Raw genomic sequence first — 21,213 nt, forward strand, 5'->3', positions numbered from 1 at the left:
TTTCACGCAGCGGAGAAGGTGTGAAAAACTCAGTGTCTTATACAGTCTGGAAATAAATGTTTAACCATGTTAGTGTCTAACTGAATGTGTGGCAGGGGGCGATACAGGGCCAAATATAAACCATGTGTGCTAATGGTTCACCTAAGGAAGCAAAAACTTTGCTATATTAAAGAGCAGCTCCAGTTTTAAGACGTAAAATGTTCTGCTTTAAATAATAAATTGTCTCAAATGTTTTTACTGCAAAATCTGTGTAATTACCTTGTTAAAATCCTCCCAAGGGGGCTCCTCCTTCTGCCTCATTAAAGTGATAATCTCGAAGATTTTCATTTAAATAAATATCTAAGTCACTATCTATCGCCAAATGAGGTAACACAATGGTGATTGAGCCTATGGCCCACTGATGAAAGCCTTTGCATTTGCAGTATTACGGACTGGGTGTCTGTGGTGACATTGCAGAAAAAATCACAAGCGGCGCCCAGTTAGTGACGCATTTTCCATCACCCAGCAGTGGTTGGTCTGCCAGAGAGGGTAGGCGGAGCTAAGCGGCTGATTTTCCACTCTCTGCAAGTGTTGTGAGTAAACAGTAATCTACTATGGCTGAACAAACAAAGAAAAGATGGATGACTACAGATACAACTTCAACAATAAGAGAAAATCCAAAGAAAAAGAAACAAATTGGACGCTCAGATGAAGGCAAACTGTGTAAAAAGGAAAATCAAGTTACAAAGTGTGACAAAGGGAGCCAACCGTAGACGTCTGGTTAAATTGGGAAGTGTGCTCCCACAATCACTATTTATCGCCATTGAGTGGCGAAGTGAACGAAACTGAGATCTTCGAGACTGTCAGTTCAAAAATTCCTGAATCTGCATAGGCCCTGCCCACTATGCAAATTGCACATAATGATATGCATAGCGTGACCCCGTCCATTAACGGGATTGGCTCCTTAGACTTGTGACGTCTCAAACCTGCCAATCTGAAAACGTGTTGTTCAGCCTGTCCTTGGTACACTGCAGTTTAAAAGCAGACAGGCCCAGCCATGGAGATGACTGCTCATGTTGTCCCTGATATGTCTTGTAGCACATGAAGAACACCACATGGAGATGTCTTTAAATTAAACATTGTCCTCACTCATTTTATTCCATCATGTGACTTTATTCAGCTACCAAAAATCATCTCGTGTCAACATTTTCCAATAATGTAGATGTCAAGGAATCTCTTTTGTATGTTATCACAAATATTCCACTTCAAATTATGTTGATGTACACGTTTTATAATTAATCATATTTTAAAAATATATGTAATGATCTGTAAAAAAAAAAAAAAAAGGTTTAAACAAGGAAAATGCCAATCAAATGATTAAATTAATACTAGTCATTCAGCGACCCCGTGAAGAGGCAGAATGATGGTTTTCTTTGACCAAACAATAAGAGGGAAAGAAATTTAGAAAGTGGCTTTCAGCTCGAAGACTTTGATGATCGATCATTTATCACCAAATCACACACGTACACACGCAGGGAGAGAGAGGTGTAACCTGTGCCGTCTGTCGTATTCACCTCGGACAGGTTACAGTGAGAAAATAATGCATATCATGACATCAAAGCAGTGTGTGATTACAAGCCCCATGTAATTAAAAAAAAAAAAAAAGCATGTTAAAAGATCAATAAGGTGCCAATTAAACAAATCATCTGTGCATGGTTAGTGATGCTCTGACAAAGGCCAAAAGTGGGAAACACTACAAAACAAATCAAACTCCGTCTACTGAACACGATGAGTCTCAATCCGTTTGCCTTAATCGATATTTACAAGTAAAAGGTTCCTTTTATCTGACATGTACACTTAAAGAGTCAATGCATCTACATCATTACATACAAACCTCATGATGTTTGTGTGACAGTGCATGGAGTTGCCATCATACGTACATTTACAACATCTTTACATACACCATTTACATCAGTACCTGAACGAGGAGCTCTTTCACAGCCCTTTGCACGTGGTACAAAACAACCACACAGCTACATTGGGAGTGACGACAGTGATCTGTTGGTGAGTGTTTAAAAAGCAAATGAACTACAGTACGGTCAAAACAACTTGCCTAGTGACAAAAAACTAAAGTAATGACTGGCTGCTGACGAGGTTTAAAGAGGAACTTCATCCAAAGTGTGTGAAATCTACCTTTACAGGTATCCAGACGTGCAAATAGCCTTTTTTTTTGCAGAGGTTTTGAGAGATCCAACTCATGACTCGTGCAGCCCCTGAATACAACAGAGGTTAACTGACTTTAGCATGTGATGCTAACAGCATTGAAACAAGTCTACAGACATGCTAGCAGCTCTGCGAGGATGACCTTAGGTATTGCAGTGCATTGAACTACATGCTAACGGCAGCATGCTTACATATTCAAAATGACAGTGCTAACATGCTAATGTTTAGTAGGTATGATGTTAACCATATCCCCAGTCTTGATGCTAGCATGCTAACATTTAAGACACAAGTCTTGTTGAGATATTTCACTAACATTTTTTTTAGTCATGTTGCTAATGTGGCTAAAAGTTAAGTATATTTTCTTTCCCGGAACATTTTCTTTAATTTTTGTTTAATAATCAATAAAACACTATAAGCCCGGTTTTGTAGGAACTATTTCTTGAGCAGTTACAATTAAACTGTTCACAGTTGGATCCTTGAATTATCTAATGTTACACTGACTTTTTTCAAACACAACCTAACACTAACATACATTTAAACTATATTATACTAAACTATACTCGGGCATGCTTTAGTATAGCAGTGCTTTGAGCTAAGTGCTAACATTAGCATGCTAACAGGATCCCAATGTAAATGCTAAAATGTTGATGCTTTGCAGGATCAATGTTTATCATGTTTACCATCTTAGTTGCAAACACAAAGTAAAGGTGAAGCTGAGGGGATGCAGGTATTTAGTCATTAACTAATAACCCATCCCTCCATTATCTATACAGGAGTATCCTGTTCAGGGCCATGGGGGGGCTGGAGCCTATCCCTCTGTCACATTCACACATACGGGTAATTTTAGAGTCACCAATGAATCTATTAAGCATGTCTTTGGACTGTGGGAGGAAGCCAGAGTACCCACATATGCACGGGGAGAACATGCAAACATAGAAAGGCCCCTACGTCCGAACTAAGATCCGAACCTGGAGCCTTCTACATGTGAGGCGACAGCGCTAACAACTGCACCAACTGCAAATTTTAGTTTTAGTTAGTGCTAGCTAAAGCGGTGATCAGACCAGCAGACTGAAATTGCAATACCTAAATCTGCTAGCATGGCCACAGACTACATTAAACTCCATTGTATTGGGGGCAGGCTGACACACATCTCAAACCCTTTCACAAAGACCACAACCATCTGCTGAGCTGAATACCACAAGAGGTAAGAGAGTAAATCTGATTTGCCCTTTGAATGAAGCCCCTTTAAACTCTGTTTCACTTTGGGAGAACGACTCCTGATTTTGTGCGTGCACACCTCCACAGAAGTTCACTCTGCAGTCAGCCTGTAACACGAGCAGCGCCAGGCTCGACACTCATTGCCAGCATTCAGGATTCTTCCCAGCTGTTCGATCAATAATAGTAAACAGGCTAAATTAGCTCTTACAGAAGGAACAAAGAAAACAGCAATCATTACCCGTGTTTGACTGTAGGTTTGTTACGTCTTTACTTTAAATAAATTCTCACTGTTCGGCAGGTTGACTTCATGAACTCGTAGAGACATGCAAACACAAAGTTTGGCGTTATTCAACCAAAGAGGAAAATCATCAGCAACCAGCGGTCACATACGGTGAGGAGAAAATACCTATTGCATAGTCGAAGAATAATAGGCAGGTCTAAATGTGTGAGAGTAATCCTGTCTTTGAATACCTCGGGGAAACGCCTTATGGGACAGAGCTGTTGGTTTTTGTGTGTTTGAATGATTTCAGCGGTGCAGTCAGAGCCGCGACTCTTTGGTTATGTTTGGACAAAACCACCACACCACATGTCTGCGCTGCCTGTACAGGAATCTGGTCGTTTTCTTACATTTTAAGTAAAAATCCATTTGAATTTACAGAATTACAAAACTAAAACTTTGCTACAGTGTGTTTAGACGTTATCTGTATCCTTGTTACGGGAGGGTTTCTTGGATAGGCGTACATATTACACACCTAATAATCTATAGTTTGACTAACTAAGGCTGAATTTACACTTTTCAATTTCAATATAGCGTAAAGTGCCGTATAAAGGTGGCACTGTACTCTGGAGTTTTGTGGCACAGTTGAATTTCAAAAAAGAAAAAAAAAAGGCAATCACTTCCAGTACTGGCAGGAGACGGTTTGGATTGTGCTTATGAATGAAGAGGAAGGAAATAAAAAGAAATTAGGAGTTGATATAGTTGATTGCATCTCTTCTCCCATTTACTGTATAAGCGCACTGTAAACGTTTCAAGTGTGATTCCTGTGATGAACTGAGCCCCTTCTCAATGTGGTCCTCATGCATCCTGCAGTAGTGTCACACTCCTGCCAGCTTCATGTCGCCCCCTCCTCCTCCTCCTCATCGTCGTCGTCCTCCTCCTCCTGTCTTTGGCAGTAGTGGTTTCTTGGAATTGACTACAATGCAGCTGTGCAATACCATTAGTTTCTGTCCTTTGTTTCCGGCTCATCTTGACTTAACTGATGCTGAGCTGCGCAAATCCAATGAGTTTAATATCATCAGGAATTTCAGACTCCTCCACGCCAGACGCCTGGAAAAAAAAGGAACAACATCAAAAACTGAACTGACAAATATTATATAAAAACAACTTTTAAACTTTTAAACTTAATATATACCGTAAAACTTCTATTAATAGCCCCAGCTTAGCAATCTACTTTCATCATCTCCATGGCTGGGCCTGTCTGCTTTTAAACTGCAGTGTACCAAGGACAGGCTGAACAACACGTTTTCAGATTGGCAGGTTTGAGACGTCACAAACCTAAGGAGCCAATCCCGTTAATGGACGGGGCGACGCTATGCATATCATTATGTGTAACCTATGGCAACCACTTCAGCGATGCGTAATTTTTGCAAACTCACTACTGACTACTAACATTAAAGTTACTACTATTAATTACTACATTTCAAGCGAGCTAAGTTTCAACAAGTTGCCACTAAACGACGGCAGAGACGTGTTTTGTTTTCGCAACAGAGTGCATAGTGGGCGGGGGCTATGCAGATTCAGGAATTTGTAATGAGGGAGATGGAGAAGGAGGAGATGCCTCGGGAGTATTTTGACAAGGTAATTAAATGTATTTTACAGAAAGAACACATCAGACAATTTATTATTTCAAGCAGAGCATTTTATACGTCTTAAAATATGACTGGAGCTGGTTTTAATTATTTTTGTACAAAACTCTTGGACAGCAAAAAAATGTTCATTTAAACCAGTCACAATGTTTACCTTTATACAAAATTAGGCTATTGACTAACATCAATTGCATCTCACTAATTTGACCGTGCTCTGCGTGACAGTGCACCTACGTGCTGCACTGAGAGAGACTTAGAAGTGCTACGTCGACTGTAGGTCTGAAAATCTGTTAACGCATGTCAGCTTTGTTTGTTGTTAAATGCATACGGTGCGGCATAAAAATGTTGCTTGAGAGACGGAGAAAACACCTTCATTATCACCATTACTTCAAATTTTATTTCCATTTATAAAGCAGCACGAGCAGCATCCTCCCGTCCCTCCTGTCACTCACTGCGGTGTAAGCTTCTTTATCCTTCATCCTGATCAACTGACAGACTCTGAGCTGCCGTGCTTGCGTGCTGCGGGTCCACGCGCACGTATTAGTGCTGATCGTTTACCTTCTTCCTCCCGCTGCTACGCATACCGACCTTTTTATTGTCTGTCTCGGACATAGTTTCAGTTTTACTGTATCTCTCTCTTTCTCGCGAGGTGGACAGAGAAGTGTCTCATTGTTGCTTCTCCTGATTTTTGTTCTGCTAACTTGATACCTGCAGCATTCAGGTCTTACTGTTTTCTCCGTGCCGCCACAGCGACCAGTAAATGTGACATGTGGCGTTTAAGTGAAGGGGGTGAAAAAATGGTGCTTCACTGCACGGACAACCAGATAAACAGTTAAAGTATACCGGCTTGTGATTAAACGTGCAGCCACAGCCAGCGAGTAAAAAGGACTCTGCGTTAATTTGGGATCTGCGTATATTAGAAGTTTTACGGTAAGTGTACTATATACATGTGGAAGAAACCATTGTGTTTATTCAGTTTATTTTCTGTCTGTGTACTTACCAATTTAAAAGTCACATTTTTGTTATTGTGAGGATCATCGACAATCTTTTGCAAATTGGCAGCAACTACAGAGGAGACAAAAGGAAGTGAGAGGAGTGAGAACAGATGATGAGACTTTTCCATCAAGATCAGAAGTGAAAACAGGAAATTACTGCTTTTCTCAGCCACATGCAAACAATAAAATCATCAGACAGCTGGTTTCAGATACAAGCAGTGTCAGGGAGTCTGCATCATATTCTTAAATCTTTCTCCAAAGCATGTTTCTAAATACTCTCTCCCTGTTTCTACTGGTTTCAGTTTGCCATTAATAGTTGACTTGCAGAGATAATGTATCACAACATACATCATGATCTTTGTGTTACATGTGTGACGCCCTGCCCTCTCTGCCTGCTATTGGTTTGGTTGACTTCCTGGTTCAGGAGCCAGTGAGCAGAGCCAGGAAGTAGTCCATGGGCCGGAGCAGATATCGGGGCAAACCTTACCTATCCTAAACTGTCTATAGGGTCAGTATAAGTAAATTAAAATATGACAGCCTTTCTACAGGAGCAGCTTTTAAGATTTTCTTTAACGTTTGCTTATTTTCCCCTATTTGCCCCTTTCACAGAAACAGCCAATATCATATAAACAGTCATGTAATCTTGAACCTAAGGCAACTAAGACATCAATAAAGGGTGTTCACAGTAATGTAAGCAATGTGTTTGAATGTCCATACACATTGTGTTGTTTTGAAGAGAGAGCATAAAGAGGATACATTAACAGGCCAAAATCTTTATTTTAAAACTCCAAATATAATGAAACTGCATTTAAACCATGTAAGTGTTGTTGCTAATCATTCGCATTATAAATCATAATCAGTCATTTTTTGTTTTGTTTATTTGAGGTATCATCAAAAACCCAGAATTTAAAGGGTTAAAGTTCTGAAAATTAACACATTTTTGGTATTAATGAACAGGACTGACGCTGGTGAAAAGCTTTCATTCAGTAAAAGTGGAAAAAAATATCAATTTATATTAAATGTATGGCCGTTTCTCTGAGGGGGATTTTTGTCTTTAAGGTAACAAGTGGGTTCTACAAAAAATTTTAAAAAAATAAACGGTGAAAAAAAAAAGTAAATATGCATCAAAATTAAGTTTGCTGTTAACCTGTGTTCATAAAAAAAATCAATCATAGCATTTATAATATGGGAAATATGTCATTTTTTATGCTAAATTTTGGCATTTAAGGGGTTAAAAATCTGAAGATTCATGATTTTTTTGGTATTTCTGAACAGGACTGAAGCTGTTTATAAATAAAATAAATAAATATTTTAATCAGTGAAAGTTTGAAACAAATTTGAATATATTTCAAGTTTTTAAACGTGGACATTTTTGTCCACTGACAGTCTCAGAGGAACCTTTTGTCACTGAAGCATGAGGGTTAATAAGCTGCCAGTCAGCACAGTCTGTCATATCAACACATAATCTAGGGATGTATAGGAAATAACAAATCAAAACTAGAATTTGCCCACCCAGACGGTACTGATATGTTAAATTTTGGGTCTGGGCCCATGGACTAAAGGACTTTTGGAACGTGCCTGCACCTGAGTTAATCAGTCCTCAGCTCATTTAAGTGGCTTCGACTCTCACCTCTGTCTCTCCTCTCTTCCTCCCAGGCTTCCACCACCAGGCTCGTTTGTTTCTGTGTTTTGTTTGCATTCAACACTGCATTCATGACTGAGCGGTCTAATTTACATAATTATATCTACTTTATCTTTAGTCATACAATAAATTAATGTTGTATTTCATGTGAGATTTCCTTCTTTGTCACTGACTCTGAGCCATTCCGTGACACATGCTACAGTCTGTGAGACAATAATGGAGGTAATGCAAAGTTTCTTCCATTGAAAAGTTTAACTCTGATGAATTACGTATCTGAGGCAGGTTTCAAGTGAACTGCCTTCACACTAACATCCCATCATGCTGTGTACTTTATCTCTAACTTACCAATGACTAGGTCCCTCCCGTCAACCAGACCGGCTGAGACCAGCTCCTGAGAAACTCCATCAGCAGAATCTGAGGACGGACGTGCAGAGTTAGACTAGAGGCTGAAATATCTAACAACATGATTAAAGAGTACATGGTTCGTGGATGCTTCCTACCTCTGCCGGACATGAACTCAAACCGGATGTCATTGAGTTCCTTCTTGGGGTTCCTCAGTCTCAGGACGAGGCTGATGGGAACGCTGGCATTGGCTGCGGCCGGATCCTGCAACAGTAAAGCAGTTACTGTGCAGCTGCTCTGCTGGTTACACAAGGGGGAGATAAAAATGCTCAAGTCTGCAGATGGTTTTTATTTCAACTGATTTCAGGACCAGAGTCGATGCATTCACACCATTTGTCATTTCCATGATGACACTCCTGTTGATGATGACAACACTGATCCACATGATTTCATATGTTGCTGACGTTGAGCTGCTGTGTTTAGGTATTAAAACTTTGCACATTCATGGTGAAAGGAGAGAGGTATCTTCCTCTCTTTCAAAGTATAATTCATATTTCAATTCAAGGGCTTTAAGGGGCATAAAAGATTCAGGAACAAATTTGCCAATATACAAGATTATCTTTAATTCACCATCAAAATGTCTCTGCTTGGAGGTTTCTTTTGTTCCCTTTAAGGCTCTAAAGCCATGCTCATTTATCATCATCTGTTTAACAGCCTTTTGGAAATGCAGTTTTGAATTAGGGCTTCACAGACGAAGACGTATCTGATATAGGAATTTCAGAAAGCTAAAGCTAAAGGTGCTCTCTGGAGTGTTTTCAAGACCTCAACGACCTGACAAAGGCAGCAAAGAAGACGACTACAAGCTATTAACCGCGGATGTAAACAATGCAGAAAAACAAGCTTTGCAAATGTGGAAAAAAAAGTGAAGTTATCCAAATTCTTAGTAAGGAGAATTTAATTCAGGACCTACAGCAGTGGTGCTTTAGGAGAATTAGTTCTTATTCATTTAGTTTCTCAGAGAAGCTGCCCTAAACTGCCTGATCTACTTAGCACCCCCCTAACTCACATCCTTGTTCTTTACCTGAGCAGCAGGTGCATGTGAGGGGCTCGCTGTCTGAGCGGGAGCCTGTGGAGGAGCCTCCTCTCCTGTCTGGCCGGCGTTCGCAGGGCTCTCAGTTGCCACACCAGGAGGCTGCAGACTTCCTGCAGAGCCATCTGCTGGTGGGAAAAGCTGAGAGACACGAGTTTACAAAGACATTAGCGGCTGTATGGAGTTTTACACGAATGGAAAAACAGAGGACACACATTGGACAAGTCATGCAGATCAAATTGTAACAACATTAAAGATAATCAAGATTTCCAGGTCATGTCCACAATAGAACTCACCTCCATATTCTGGGACCCGTCCTTCACTCTGGGGGACTGCAGAATGGACATGACAGATTGTCAGGATTAACAACATGCAATTCTCCTGTTAACCCCCCAACATCAGGACTGATGGAGCATTGAAGGATTGAACCAATTTGACACAAGATGACTTTAAACACAGGAATGAAATCACAGTTAAGATAACAGACAGTAAAATCCCACACCAAGACATGAAGACACATCTCCCTCAAACTGAGGCCACGTCCCTGAACAGACAGAGTCGTCACAAATACACGATCAACTTTAACACCTGTTATCTGCCCTACAGTCCAGCAGCACCCTCTGCTGGCCATAAAGTTGTAATACGCAGTAAAGTGGCTCTGAACGTAGACATGCAGAGTCTCACCCGCAGAGCTGCCACAGCAGCTTTGCCCTCCTCACTCTCCTCGTCCAGCTCATCGTCGCTCCACTCCCAGCCGCCGTCCTCCGTCTTGTGGAGACGTCCGCTCGAGCCGGGAACACGTCGCACCTACACAGCGCATTAATAAAAAAAAACACATAATATTGATTTATTCTTTATAATTCTTTTTCATCTTGCAAAAACTTTTGGAAACTGGGACACAACTCAAAAAGCTAGAGCACTGATAAAACACATTTAAAGATAGATTCAATCTTGTGTGTGCATTTACAGTGTTTGAGGAACGACTGTCAAACCTTTTTGGATCGCTCCGTTATTGTTGGGCCTTTGTTTAGGAGCCTGTCCTGCAAATACTCGTTGTTCTGTAACAGAAAGATAAACAGCTCTTATAAGATCTACATTCAAGATTCTCTTTGAAACACAAGAAATACTACAGTTTATTTTCACATGTTGTTCGGCTCACTTTGGCTTTTGTGAAGAATTTATGCTTCAGCAGCTCGGCAGCAGTTGGCCTAAATAGGAAACAGACACGAGGCCCTTCATTAAATCCGCTGCACAACTTGGGAATCTCACGTGAAGCAAAACAAGCACAACTCTAATCTGGTATTAGATGAGAAAAGACTCGGAATAACGGACCTTTTTTCTGGATCTTTCTGTAAACACAGGGAGAGCATCTTCCTGAAAGACTTGCCATACTTCTTCACCATCTCCTTGTCTGTGATGCCCGTCTCCAGACAGGGGGGGTCGTTCTGCAGAGTCAGCATCAGCACCTGCGCACACGCAAAGACCAGCTTCAGTCAGTAAACTGAAATAAATAGATGTTCATTCAGAACTGATCAAAGCCGCTCTGTGCAAACACAAATGCCGCTCTTTTTAATAGTCTCATCTTGTTTTGTTGTTGAAGTTTTCCTGACCACATTACCTTCATGGGTGGGTATTTGTGATATGGTGCAGCCCCAGTGGCCAGTTCGATGGCTGTTATCCCAAAGCTCCAGATGTCAGCTTTAAAGTCATAGCCGCGAACCTGCAGATTAAAAACCAGATGAACAAAGCGCTCTAGTCTTCCTTTTGTCACCAAGTTATGAGGCAGAGAAAGAAGTCCACCCCACCTGCTCCATGACCTCAGGCGCCATCCAGCACGGCGTCCCCACAAACGTCTTCCGAACCTTGTTCCTCGTCATGTCTCCTCCTGCTGCTAGAAAGGCACTCACACCAAAGTCTGGGGAGGGTTTGCGATATGGAAGGTACGACAGAGAGAGGAATGAGAGGAATACACAAACTCATTTTACAGCAAAAAGTATTCACAAATAATTTTACACTCTGCAGTTGTATTTCATGTTTTGTGAATGCGTAAAACATTTGTCCTCACACATTTAAGTTTGTGACTGTGTAAATAAGATTTGCAGGTGTAGAAATATTTTGTGCTCACAGATGTTTAAAACGTTTTTGTAGCTGGAGAAACTATTTGTGTTTGTGGACTTAGAATTTGTGCCACAACATTTCCAATTTAAAGATTTTTACAAAGTCCGAGCTACGAACACACAAATTTCCTATCCGCAAGTACGAAACCACAAGTTGCGAGCTGTGAGTTACGAGTAGCAATTTTGACCCTTTTTTGGCGCCTCAGCCAACCAGCCAATCAGCTCATCTCTACGTTGTCCACTGACCATCCAATCAGAGGAAGCAAACTGTCCATATGAAAATAATTCTACACCTGCAAAACTATTTTACACAATCACAAACTTGAACGTGTGACTTACATGCTGCATACTGCATACAGCATGCAGAGTGTGAAAGTATTTGTGAACATTATTTTTACAAGCACAAAATCTTTTTGACCGTTATTTGACTCCATAAAAAAGACCTGTGATTTGTTAAAACAGACGACAGTTTAGAATTTTAAAACAGAAAAATCTAGAAAGTGTACAGATGGACATAAAATTATAACAATTAGTAAAACCTCGGGCCGCATGCAGAAAGACCTGGTCTCAATGACTAACAATGTTTTTAGTCAGGACATTTTTAGGAGCATCCTGATAAAATGGAAACTTAAATAAACCAGAGACTTCATTAGTTACACGCAAAGACTGCATAAAAAGATGGACGACATGACAGCTCCCTCAAGTGAAGCCAAACCCTCTCTATCGCCCCCTGCTGACCGGCTGCAGTATAGATCATAAAGCCCGCCTCCTCCATGTTAACAGATGGGACGTGAGTCAAACTATAAAATCAAAATACACTTTACACATGGTTTCTGTCAATTTAGTTAGCTCTTATCATGCTGATTTACGTCCAAGGGTTCATTTTTATGGCAAGTTTATTTGTAGTTATTTGATGCTGTAAAAAGGATGATTGACAGCTCTGTTGACAAAAACAGCTCCTGCAGCCGATCTGTTCCTGATTAGCAGAGTAGAGGAGGAACGGTGAGAGGAGACGTAACTAAAACAGTCACTACAGTCATTGAAGTATACATATCTGTGAACGTTAACCTCAGACCAACACAAAGAAGCTGTTCTGCTGTTAAACACGCCGACGTGCGGGAGCTTTGCTGTTTTTTCCCAGGTAATTTAAGTGTGTGTTTTAGTAAGCGGAAGTGGCTACACCCGACTATTTCTACTGTGCAGGTCTGGCTCCAAAGGACGTCACCAGTGCAAGATGGCAGCGCCCATCACAGGGGTAGTTTGGTTTCAATTTGGTACAATAAGAGTACGGAGATGCGTCGTCCATCTTTATATGCAGTCATTGGTGACACATTAGAATATAAGTTATTAACAGATATTTAGTACAGGGCTGTTATATCTTTCTATAGAGTAAAAAAGGCTGTTATCATCCAAGCCCTAGTAAAACCATAGCAATGCACACAAAGATTAAACACTGTACCAGCAATTTGCACAGAGCCGTCCTCTCCAAGAAGAATATTTCCAGCTTTCAGATCCCTGCAGGTAAAGAGAAGAAGAGGAGGAGCATAAAATATGATTAACATTTAAGATGTCGTAAATCGATTAATGCGCCAACAGAGGAGTGGCTCGGCTGCACATACTGACAAACACTCTCGCACACAAGCAAGGTAAAGCTGCACCTTTGATGAGCCTCATTTTAATCCACCTGATTTCTGTTTACACACATTGAGAGCAAACTATGAACAAAGAACATGAGTGGATCTGCCTGCCTCCCTCTCTCCTGCTCCTCTTTCTGATTAGGTGTAAGTGAGTTAGCCACAGTGTCTGAACTCAATCAGCAGCTGCTCTCTCTGTCTAACAATAATACTGTCCGCTCACACTCAAACTGACTGTAACATCAGATCAGTTCAAATACCAGCAAATTGAAGGAGTTTTTTATTGGACGTACCTTATGAAACAAACCATGACAGTGTCACAGTGTTGTTAAAAAATATGGCATCTTTCAAAATAACTGAAGACTGTTCAGCTCACAATAATGTCAGGTAATTACAAACAATTACACTTGTCATACAACAAGGCTCAGCTGAGATAAAGAGGCCTTTCTGTTCAGCAGTGGTTCAGTGTTCCTGGGAGGGACTTTTATGTAAAACAAACCTCCTCCATTATGCATTTTCACTGTATTAAATATTGAAGCAGCTGAAGCCACATGCTCGTATGCAGAGATGAAAGGCTCAGAGTGCATGATTGGATGTGGTTGTCACCGGCACTCGATGCACACAAACACAGAGATAACAAGGCGTCGCCCCGGAAGCCGGGTGGTGACCCTTCGGTACGACTCACCGATGAATCTGCCCGTTTTTGTGGAGGTACTCCAGCCCCTCCAACACCTCCTTCAGGATGGAGGCGATGCTGGCCTCATCCAACACCCCGGACCTGTGCTCGCCACGAGAGATGGTATGTTTGATGATGTCCAACACTGAGCCTGAGAGGGAGAGGGAGAGGGAGAGGATCGTCAGAAGAGGTAGTCATCGAGTGGCATTTATCTGGTAGTGGTCACAATCTGAAAACAAAACTCAAGGCTGTGTCCTGCAATCCAGTACCTGTACTTATATGGCGCTTTTTTAGTCTACGACCCCTCAAAGCTTTTACACTACATGTCACATTCACACATTTACACACTGATGGCAAAAATGGCTAATCTCCAATCAGTATCTAAGCCCATTCAGCCTTCGGGAGCAATTTGGGGTTCAGTGTCTCACCCAAGGGCACTTCGACATGTGACTGTAGTAGTCGCGGATCGAACCCCCAACCTGTGGCAGAGTCAGTCGTCCCCAACCTTGAGAGACGACCGACTCTACAACTGAGCCACGGCCAAAATGGTTCCCTTATATGTACTAAAGCACTTATGCTGTTGTCTGTTTATGAATGGATGCAGGCTGTATCTGAATTGCCAAAGTAAACGTTACTATTTCATAAAGGATCCGGTCCAGCTTCTCTGAGGAAATACTACAGATCTGAGAAACTTAGCTTTACACTCAGTCACAATCCATGAGACAAAACCCTGACTGTATATATTTTATGCCCTGATATTTTCAGCAATACTCATTCAATGTATTAGGCCGATATGAGCCTATCAGGAACATATTGGTATCAGCATGTATAATTGAGGATGTGCACAGATATGTCAACTTTTTTACAAAACATATTACGAAGAAAACAGCTTGGGATGATGCACGAATGGTATCATCATGTCATTTTTCCAACAGCTAACTCTAGCACATGTAGCAGAGCATCACAGCTGAGCAGACGGTGGTCCACACTAGAACTGGTTGACAATAGCTGTGTCCCAATCCAGGGGCTGCATCCTTCAGAAGGACGTATTTGAAGCCCAATTGCATCATTGCAGTGCATCGAAGGCTGTCCCATTTCGAAGGTTCCTTCAGCTGTGGCCGACAAATGCTTCCTCCTTTTCCCAGGCCATAAAGGATCCATCAGGTGCATCCTTTGAGACCCAACGTATCCCAAGATTCATTGCGAGACAATTCAAATGAGATGGCGGACTCTTAAGCGCGTGAGGAATAAGCTTTAAATGTAAAAGTTCTTGGTTTCAACTCAACCGAATAGCTAGAGATACACCTGTTTAGAAAAACATAAGGGGCCTTGAAACAAGTTATCTTTGAAATAACAGGTGAAGATTCGGGACGTTTGCTATAATAGCTAGTTAGCCCACTAGCTAAGTGTTGCTAGGCGCCAGGAGCGACGCAAACAGGAAATCCTCCGAAGACCAGACCATCTCATTTCAGCTCGGCCTAAGCAGTCTACGAAGGCTACAAATGATGTGTCCTTCAAGGATGCAGCCCTGAACTGAGACACTTAAATGAAGTTGTTTGTTTTAAGAAAGAAGTGTGCCCAGCACCTTCAGCGTATCAGTGTCATATCGGCTCAAACACTTTCGGTAATTTGAACCATCTCTAAAATCTGTATGGGCCCCCAAACTGTTTAATCACTCAACTGAGTCTAGTCTTTACATAGGTGTTCTCTTTTTAGGGGCGGAGTCTGCTGTTCCTGCAATGGAACTGAACTGCTAACTATACATGAGGGATTCACAAGAAACTGTTGCCGTATTTGCGTGTAACAGTTTGTAATTTCAGCCTCTCTGTTTACCGTTTGTCTCGGTTGCTCTGTGTGTAATCAAGATTTTAAACTTCCCCTTTACCTCATTAAAATTATGTAGCAAGTTGCAGAAAGCCTCCTGAATGATTTAGCACTTTCATAGTACAATGTGGAGAAAATGAAATCGTTTAGTAACAACAACTGTGACAGAAACAAGGAGCAATAACACAGGGCTGAACAGGTGAGGTTCATTTTACATAAGCGATGAAACATGGAGGATGCACTAAATATATGTATATATATGGAGAACCACACAACCTAAAAATGAGCAGAATATGTCGACTCGCTCCTGTATGATTTAAGGTGGTTTGACAAAGAAAATCAAACGCCAAGTGAAGTCGGAAGAAGAGTTGCTTTAAATATTTCAGCACTTACCGCCACTGAGCAGCTTCATCACCAGCCACAGCTCATCCTTCACCACGAAGGAGGTATAATAAGACACGATATTGGGGTGGTGGCACTGGCTCATCGCCTGAATCTCTTTCTGCACAGAGAGGAAAATACAATAATCACATGAGGAGCAGGAGCAGTGCGGTACAAAGCAGTCACTAAATATTTATAACACACTTTTAGAGACAAGCTGTAGCTTAGTCATCCTGAATCTTGGGAAGGATTTGACCTTTTTATGGTCAGTAAATCTAGTGAAATCTGTGTGAATGAGTCAAGACCATCTCTGCTATCACTCTTCCCTCACAGACAACCTGTTAAAATGTCTTAATCCTAAAGCAGGAGTGCCTCGCTCTGACTCCAGACAGAGGAGTAACCCGGGTTACATCACCACTCAGCCACCGAGCCAAGACATTTTTAACCTAGATGACAAACAAAGGTGAATTAAGGCCCTTGATTTATTACGTAAGGACTGGGTAGGTGGAAGTCCTGAGAGAAAGGTAATGAAATAATCCCAGGTGACAGAAAACACTGCAGTGTTGATATCTGACGGTTGTTTAAAAGCAGTAGTGGTGATCGATTGATAAGGCTGATGTCATCTTCCTGATATTAGACCTTTAGTTTCATATCTATGTAAATGAAAACTAAAAACACAAAAAATCTGCATTAAAAGCAAATAAAAAAGTGATATATGATGACAGCGACATCCAACCGATTTAAAGATTCTACAAAAGTAGAAACGCCTCAAATATTTGTGTTCATAATAGATCTGTGTAGGAAACAATGGTCTGGACTGTTGTGGCTCTATTATGTTTACACACTTTTGATTTAACTGGATTAGACAAAAGGATATCTTCCTCTGGTTATTCTGAGTTCATATTGATCTAATTAGAGAATTAGATAAAAACAGGTTTCCCACAGTATTTGGTGATAGTATTTTTCCTTCAACCCTTCAAAAATGTTCATCCAAGGTTGAGTATAAAAAGTAACTTGGTCCTGGATTCTGACCTGCCGTTAAATGTATTTTTTCCTCAAACAATTGAATCTGTCAGGGAGTCTTTGGGTTGTTCTCTTGGATCTCTACAATCACCTCCTGACGCAACTCACCTGGTTTTCAATGACGTTATTATCCATTAGTTTAAACAGTTACCTCACTCTCTAAATACGCAGCCTATGCATATTTGTTCTTCCTGAAGCACAACCAGCATAATATTACATTTCACTAACACTGAATCATTTCCTCTGACGGTAGAGGAGTTGTTTGTTGTTTTGGGTGCGGATGGACACCTCTACCACTATATACCAGTACATGTCAGTTGATCGTATTGGGACATTGATATAATACTAATACATAAGTCACAGACTGTTTTTTGTTGTATGTAGTTTCTATGTATGTAGTCATCAAGCTTTTGTTCTGTCCTTTACTGATCTGAAAACACATTAATAAGAATTGGGCGTTTATTTCTCCGATATTGATGGGTTTGTTTTTTTAACGAGAGATGCCCTGATTCAATAAAAGGAACTTTAAACTAAATCCTTGGTGTGTCTGAGGAAAACCCACATTAAGAATATCTGAACCCAAAGATACTGGCTTCACACATCTGTACAGTTTCTTACCAGGAGCTCATCCATGCTAGTTTGACACTTTTCCAGGTTGATGCGTTTTATCGCAACCTTCTCCTTTCTGGGCTTGCAGTATGCAGCCTGGACAACTGCAGTGGCTCCGCTCCCTGAGGAGAACAACATTATAGTGAAACCATCACACAGCAGGAGCAAAGGAGCATTTGACTTAATAAAGACAACAAGAACAATATGACAGCTCAACTAAATCCTTTGTTTGATATGTGAGAAGATGCTAAATCTTCGTGTTAAATTTGAGTGGAAACTAGTTTCTTATTAGTCTCTAAGGTCATTTACAGTATCAAACAACACTGTAGTAAGCAGGATCAATCCTTTAGGAAAGTGCAGGTAATTACCACATTAGTCTCATCCTTTTGTTCAAAGTCATTAGTCACGTTAACGGGACGAAAGTAAAGTATGAATGGCTCACTGTAATCCGTGTCATACCTTCATTAAAAGGAGCACCACCCTCTCCAACAACTGACGAATCTTCACGCACTCTATGCTAACGTTAGCTAGCTAACAGTTTAGCTTCGTGCTAACGTGCAAATAAGCTATCTCACTTTAGCTCGCCAACTAGCAGACACCGTTAATTAATTTGGCCTAGGCGGAGGGAAACTGTTAACCTTCCTGCCATGTAGCTACGGGCTGTAACTGGCCTTCTGCTAGCAACAGACATGCTATGCTACTCGGCTACTAGCAGTTGGCAGCAGACACCGCTGTAAAGACAGGGGAGGCGATGGTGCTAACTTTAGCAAGCTAAGCTACTCACCTATCACCTCGTTGAGTTCGTAGTCATCCCTGTCGATTGACCAGGATTGAGAGGACTGGTCGTCGGCCATGTTTTCGCTGTTTAAACTGTATAAACAGAGCTTCTCAATAAGAACAGATACTCTGTCTGGATTAATATCTTTGTGGTTACTCCATTCGGCTCCGCTGATGCTGGCTGCTGCTGCTGTTCCGCTGACAACTCCTACCGCTCCTGTCAACACAACTTTACGCGCGACTGACGCAGCGTATGACGTCAGAACTCAGAAGGCGGCATAGAGAAGCCGCCATCTTTAGTGTGGCAAAGTTCGGCAAATGTCTGTAAAACGGCCAAAACTTGGAAACAGAACAATTAGGATGGACCACAATAATAAGTGATAGTTCATGGACCGTGGCATGGTGTGAGATAAATATTCTCGGCAAGATAATTGTTTAGACATCATATCTACTCCCTGCACCTGTAAAAATGTGCACAGTAAATCCAACAGAGGGCGCTAATGCGTCTACCAAGTTGGGCCTTCTGGTCTACTTTTTTCTTTCACATCTTTAGCGCAGTCGTGTATAGTGAACTTAAAAGGCCAATGGCAATGGGAAATACCCAAAGAGCATGTTACCAAGATATCAACAGTAAAAGTAGTATTCATTATGCAGAACGGCCCCTGTAAGTGAGTAGGTTTTTTGGATCATTATTATATATTCATTAACTTGTAAGCAGTATGCCTTCTAAATCTGGCAGCTGGATGGGGATAAGGTTGCGCTAATTTCAGCCTATTTTTAAAGCTTTATGCAGGGAAGTTTATTTATAACAATTCAGATTTTTCTACTATCCACTGTATGTTTTGTAGGCTTATATATAGGATGTCAAAGTAGTCTGAATGTTGCTGTTCATCACAGGAAAGGTAGGGGAGTAAAAAATAAGACATTATGGTCTAAACTGTTGCGGAGTAAAAAATATAAAGAAGCATAAAATGCATAGATGTTCAAGAAAAGCAAAACCACTTTAAACTTGTAGCACAGAATTTGTTTAACTGCTCTCAGATCCTTTCAGTTGTATTGCATGCAGACTTTGGTGTTCTAAGGTTTATTTGTAGGCTGCTTTAATCCTTCAGTCTCTGTGTTGGAATCTGGAATTTGGCAAGAAGTTTTGTGAAAACCAGATTGGCCGTGCACTTTGCTAAAAACTCAACAGACTGCAGTATTCATAGCACTGTCTGGTCAACTTCTTTGGTCTTTATCCTTTGTTAACCCGAGAATTGTGTAATCTCTGTCACTGAAACAGAGCCCCTAGACATGAGGATGTTTTGGGGGAAAGCAGCAGAACTATGGATGGTATCAGTGGTATGTGAGGAAACAGCAGGGCCTGTTGTTGCTTGCTCAACAGGCTCAGACACCAACCACAAACACAGACGTTTCAACGAGAGAAGTCACTTGGCATTTTTAGTGTACAGTGATCTGCTCCCCTCTTTAACTAAATGTACTTATCTAAGCAGAGTCACAGGTCACTTGTTGCTTTAATCATTTGTAAATCACAGGTTATGAAACACACTAAAGGACTTCACAGGCTCTACTCTTTACAGATAGTGTGGCCATGCAGCTGGTCAAGGAACAGCTAATACTTTTTTCCAATATGAAATCCTAAAAACCCCAATTCAGATTAACTCTTGGTGAGGAAACAACTATACACTGAAAAAATGAACTTTTATTATTGAGAATGTCCCTTTTGGTTGCATAAGCGGATGCTTTGAGCCATTAAAATGAATTAAAGTGATGAAGGGACAAGAATGAATGAATAAATAACACTTTCTCTTGCCCCATCAGCTACTTCAAGATGCCCTCGAGCAAGGCATTTGTGGACAAATGGCTGACTTGGACCAGATAAACTCCCAGACAAAGTTGCGTGAGTGTGAATTATTAAACCAAGATGAAATGCATGTTTTCTTGCATATTCTTATGCATTTAAAGAGAGCGCCTTCTCCTGTTCTTACACATGCATCCACACAGCTATAAGATACAAATCTAAAGGGAACTGTTTTTCCTGCATGTTTCCCTGACCCTCGTGGATTTTGGTAGTGGTCCACACTTGCCCGGAAGCTCTCCCCCTCCATCCGATGCAGCATTAGAGCTCACTCATCCTGATGCTGACAGAGCGCTGAGGGTAAGCCGGGCCTGAAAGGGAAGTGCTGAGAGCCACAAGAGCCCCATCGCACCAGTGATTGCAGTGCTATTATCCTGCCAAGGCTAAGCTGCACATGAAAAGAAGAGTAAAAAAACTTTATCTGTCCCATTCAGTGGAAGCAAAATGCTCAAACTCAATGTCAACTATGTGGACAGGCAGCGAGCCAACGCTGCTACTCAGCCTTCTTCACCATGTTTACCTTGTGTTTGAAAGAGGAACAGGTGTGCACATGAAAATACAAGCGACAAAGGCTTTGCAGAAGTGGTTCTAGACATAAAGTGACAGGAAATTTCCACTTTGTATAAACACCACATACAAAACCTGATTACAGTGTCTTGCGGCTTATGGATTCTTTTCAGCTGAGTGTCCCCTCCCTGTTTATTCACACATAGTTTCCCCTCAAGTGTTTGGATTTTAGGGGGATTCAATTAGTGTTTTTCATTTGGGCTGCAGGTGCAAAGATCAGCTAATAATGTGGCATGCTTTGAATGCTGTGAGTTAGTCAAATAGTGTGTTAACCAGCCCCTTCTTGATAGCATGAGCCTGTGCTAAGAAAGGTGTAACCTACCCTGTTGTGACATCAGCAGTGCAGCCTGCATGGCAGGCTTGTCAAACCGGTGTGTGAGCCTGCAGGGGAG

The 21,213-nt window shown here is 41.2% G+C and overlaps 1 protein-coding gene across 2 annotated transcripts; it reads right to left on the reverse strand.

Annotated features, from left to right (window-relative positions):
- Positions 1 to 1,309: 1,309 nt before the first annotated feature.
- Positions 1,310 to 18,589, reverse strand: LOC138611659 (serine/threonine-protein kinase OSR1-like). 2 transcript variants are annotated; one of them, XM_069684841.1, is made up of 17 exons: positions 18,404 to 18,589; positions 17,629 to 17,741; positions 16,000 to 16,108; positions 13,792 to 13,933; positions 12,932 to 12,987; positions 11,161 to 11,270; positions 10,974 to 11,075; positions 10,688 to 10,821; positions 10,515 to 10,563; positions 10,348 to 10,413; positions 10,040 to 10,162; positions 9,652 to 9,687; positions 9,347 to 9,496; positions 8,424 to 8,529; positions 8,269 to 8,337; positions 6,287 to 6,351; positions 1,310 to 4,747 (listed from the first exon to the last, which is right to left on the reverse strand). In XM_069684841.1, the coding sequence occupies exons 1-17, from the start codon at positions 18,471 to 18,473 to the stop codon at positions 4,673 to 4,675; spliced, it is 1,575 nt and encodes a 524-aa protein (XP_069540942.1). In that variant the 5' UTR covers positions 18,474 to 18,589; the 3' UTR covers positions 1,310 to 4,672. The 2 variants fall into 2 exon arrangements, with proteins under 2 accessions (XP_069540942.1, XP_069540941.1); XM_069684840.1 differs by having other exon boundaries at positions 8,424 to 8,565.
- Between the last annotated feature and the right edge of the window lie 2,624 nt (positions 18,590 to 21,213).

Source organism: Semicossyphus pulcher, unplaced genomic scaffold (genome assembly GCF_022749685.1).
Source record: "Semicossyphus pulcher isolate SPU_LCO1_2020_fin unplaced genomic scaffold, fSemPul1.0.p SCAF_7, whole genome shotgun sequence".
Lineage (NCBI taxonomy): Eukaryota > Metazoa > Chordata > Actinopteri > Labriformes > Labridae > Semicossyphus > Semicossyphus pulcher.

Bases quoted from the DNA above. Each gene is read 5' to 3' on its own strand.
- LOC138611659 (XM_069684840.1), bottom strand. From the start codon at position 18,473: ATGGCCGACGACCAGTCCTCTCAATCCTGGTCAATCGACAGGGATGAC. The intron at 10,564-10,687 runs GTCCGTTATTCC...TTTCCTATTTAG, and splicing joins CAGAAAGATCCAGAAAAAAG to GCCAACTGCTGCCGAGCTGC. The intron at 8,338-8,423 runs GTAGGAAGCATC...GTCCGTCCTCAG, and splicing joins TGAGTTCATGTCCGGCAGAG to ATTCTGCTGATGGAGTTTCT.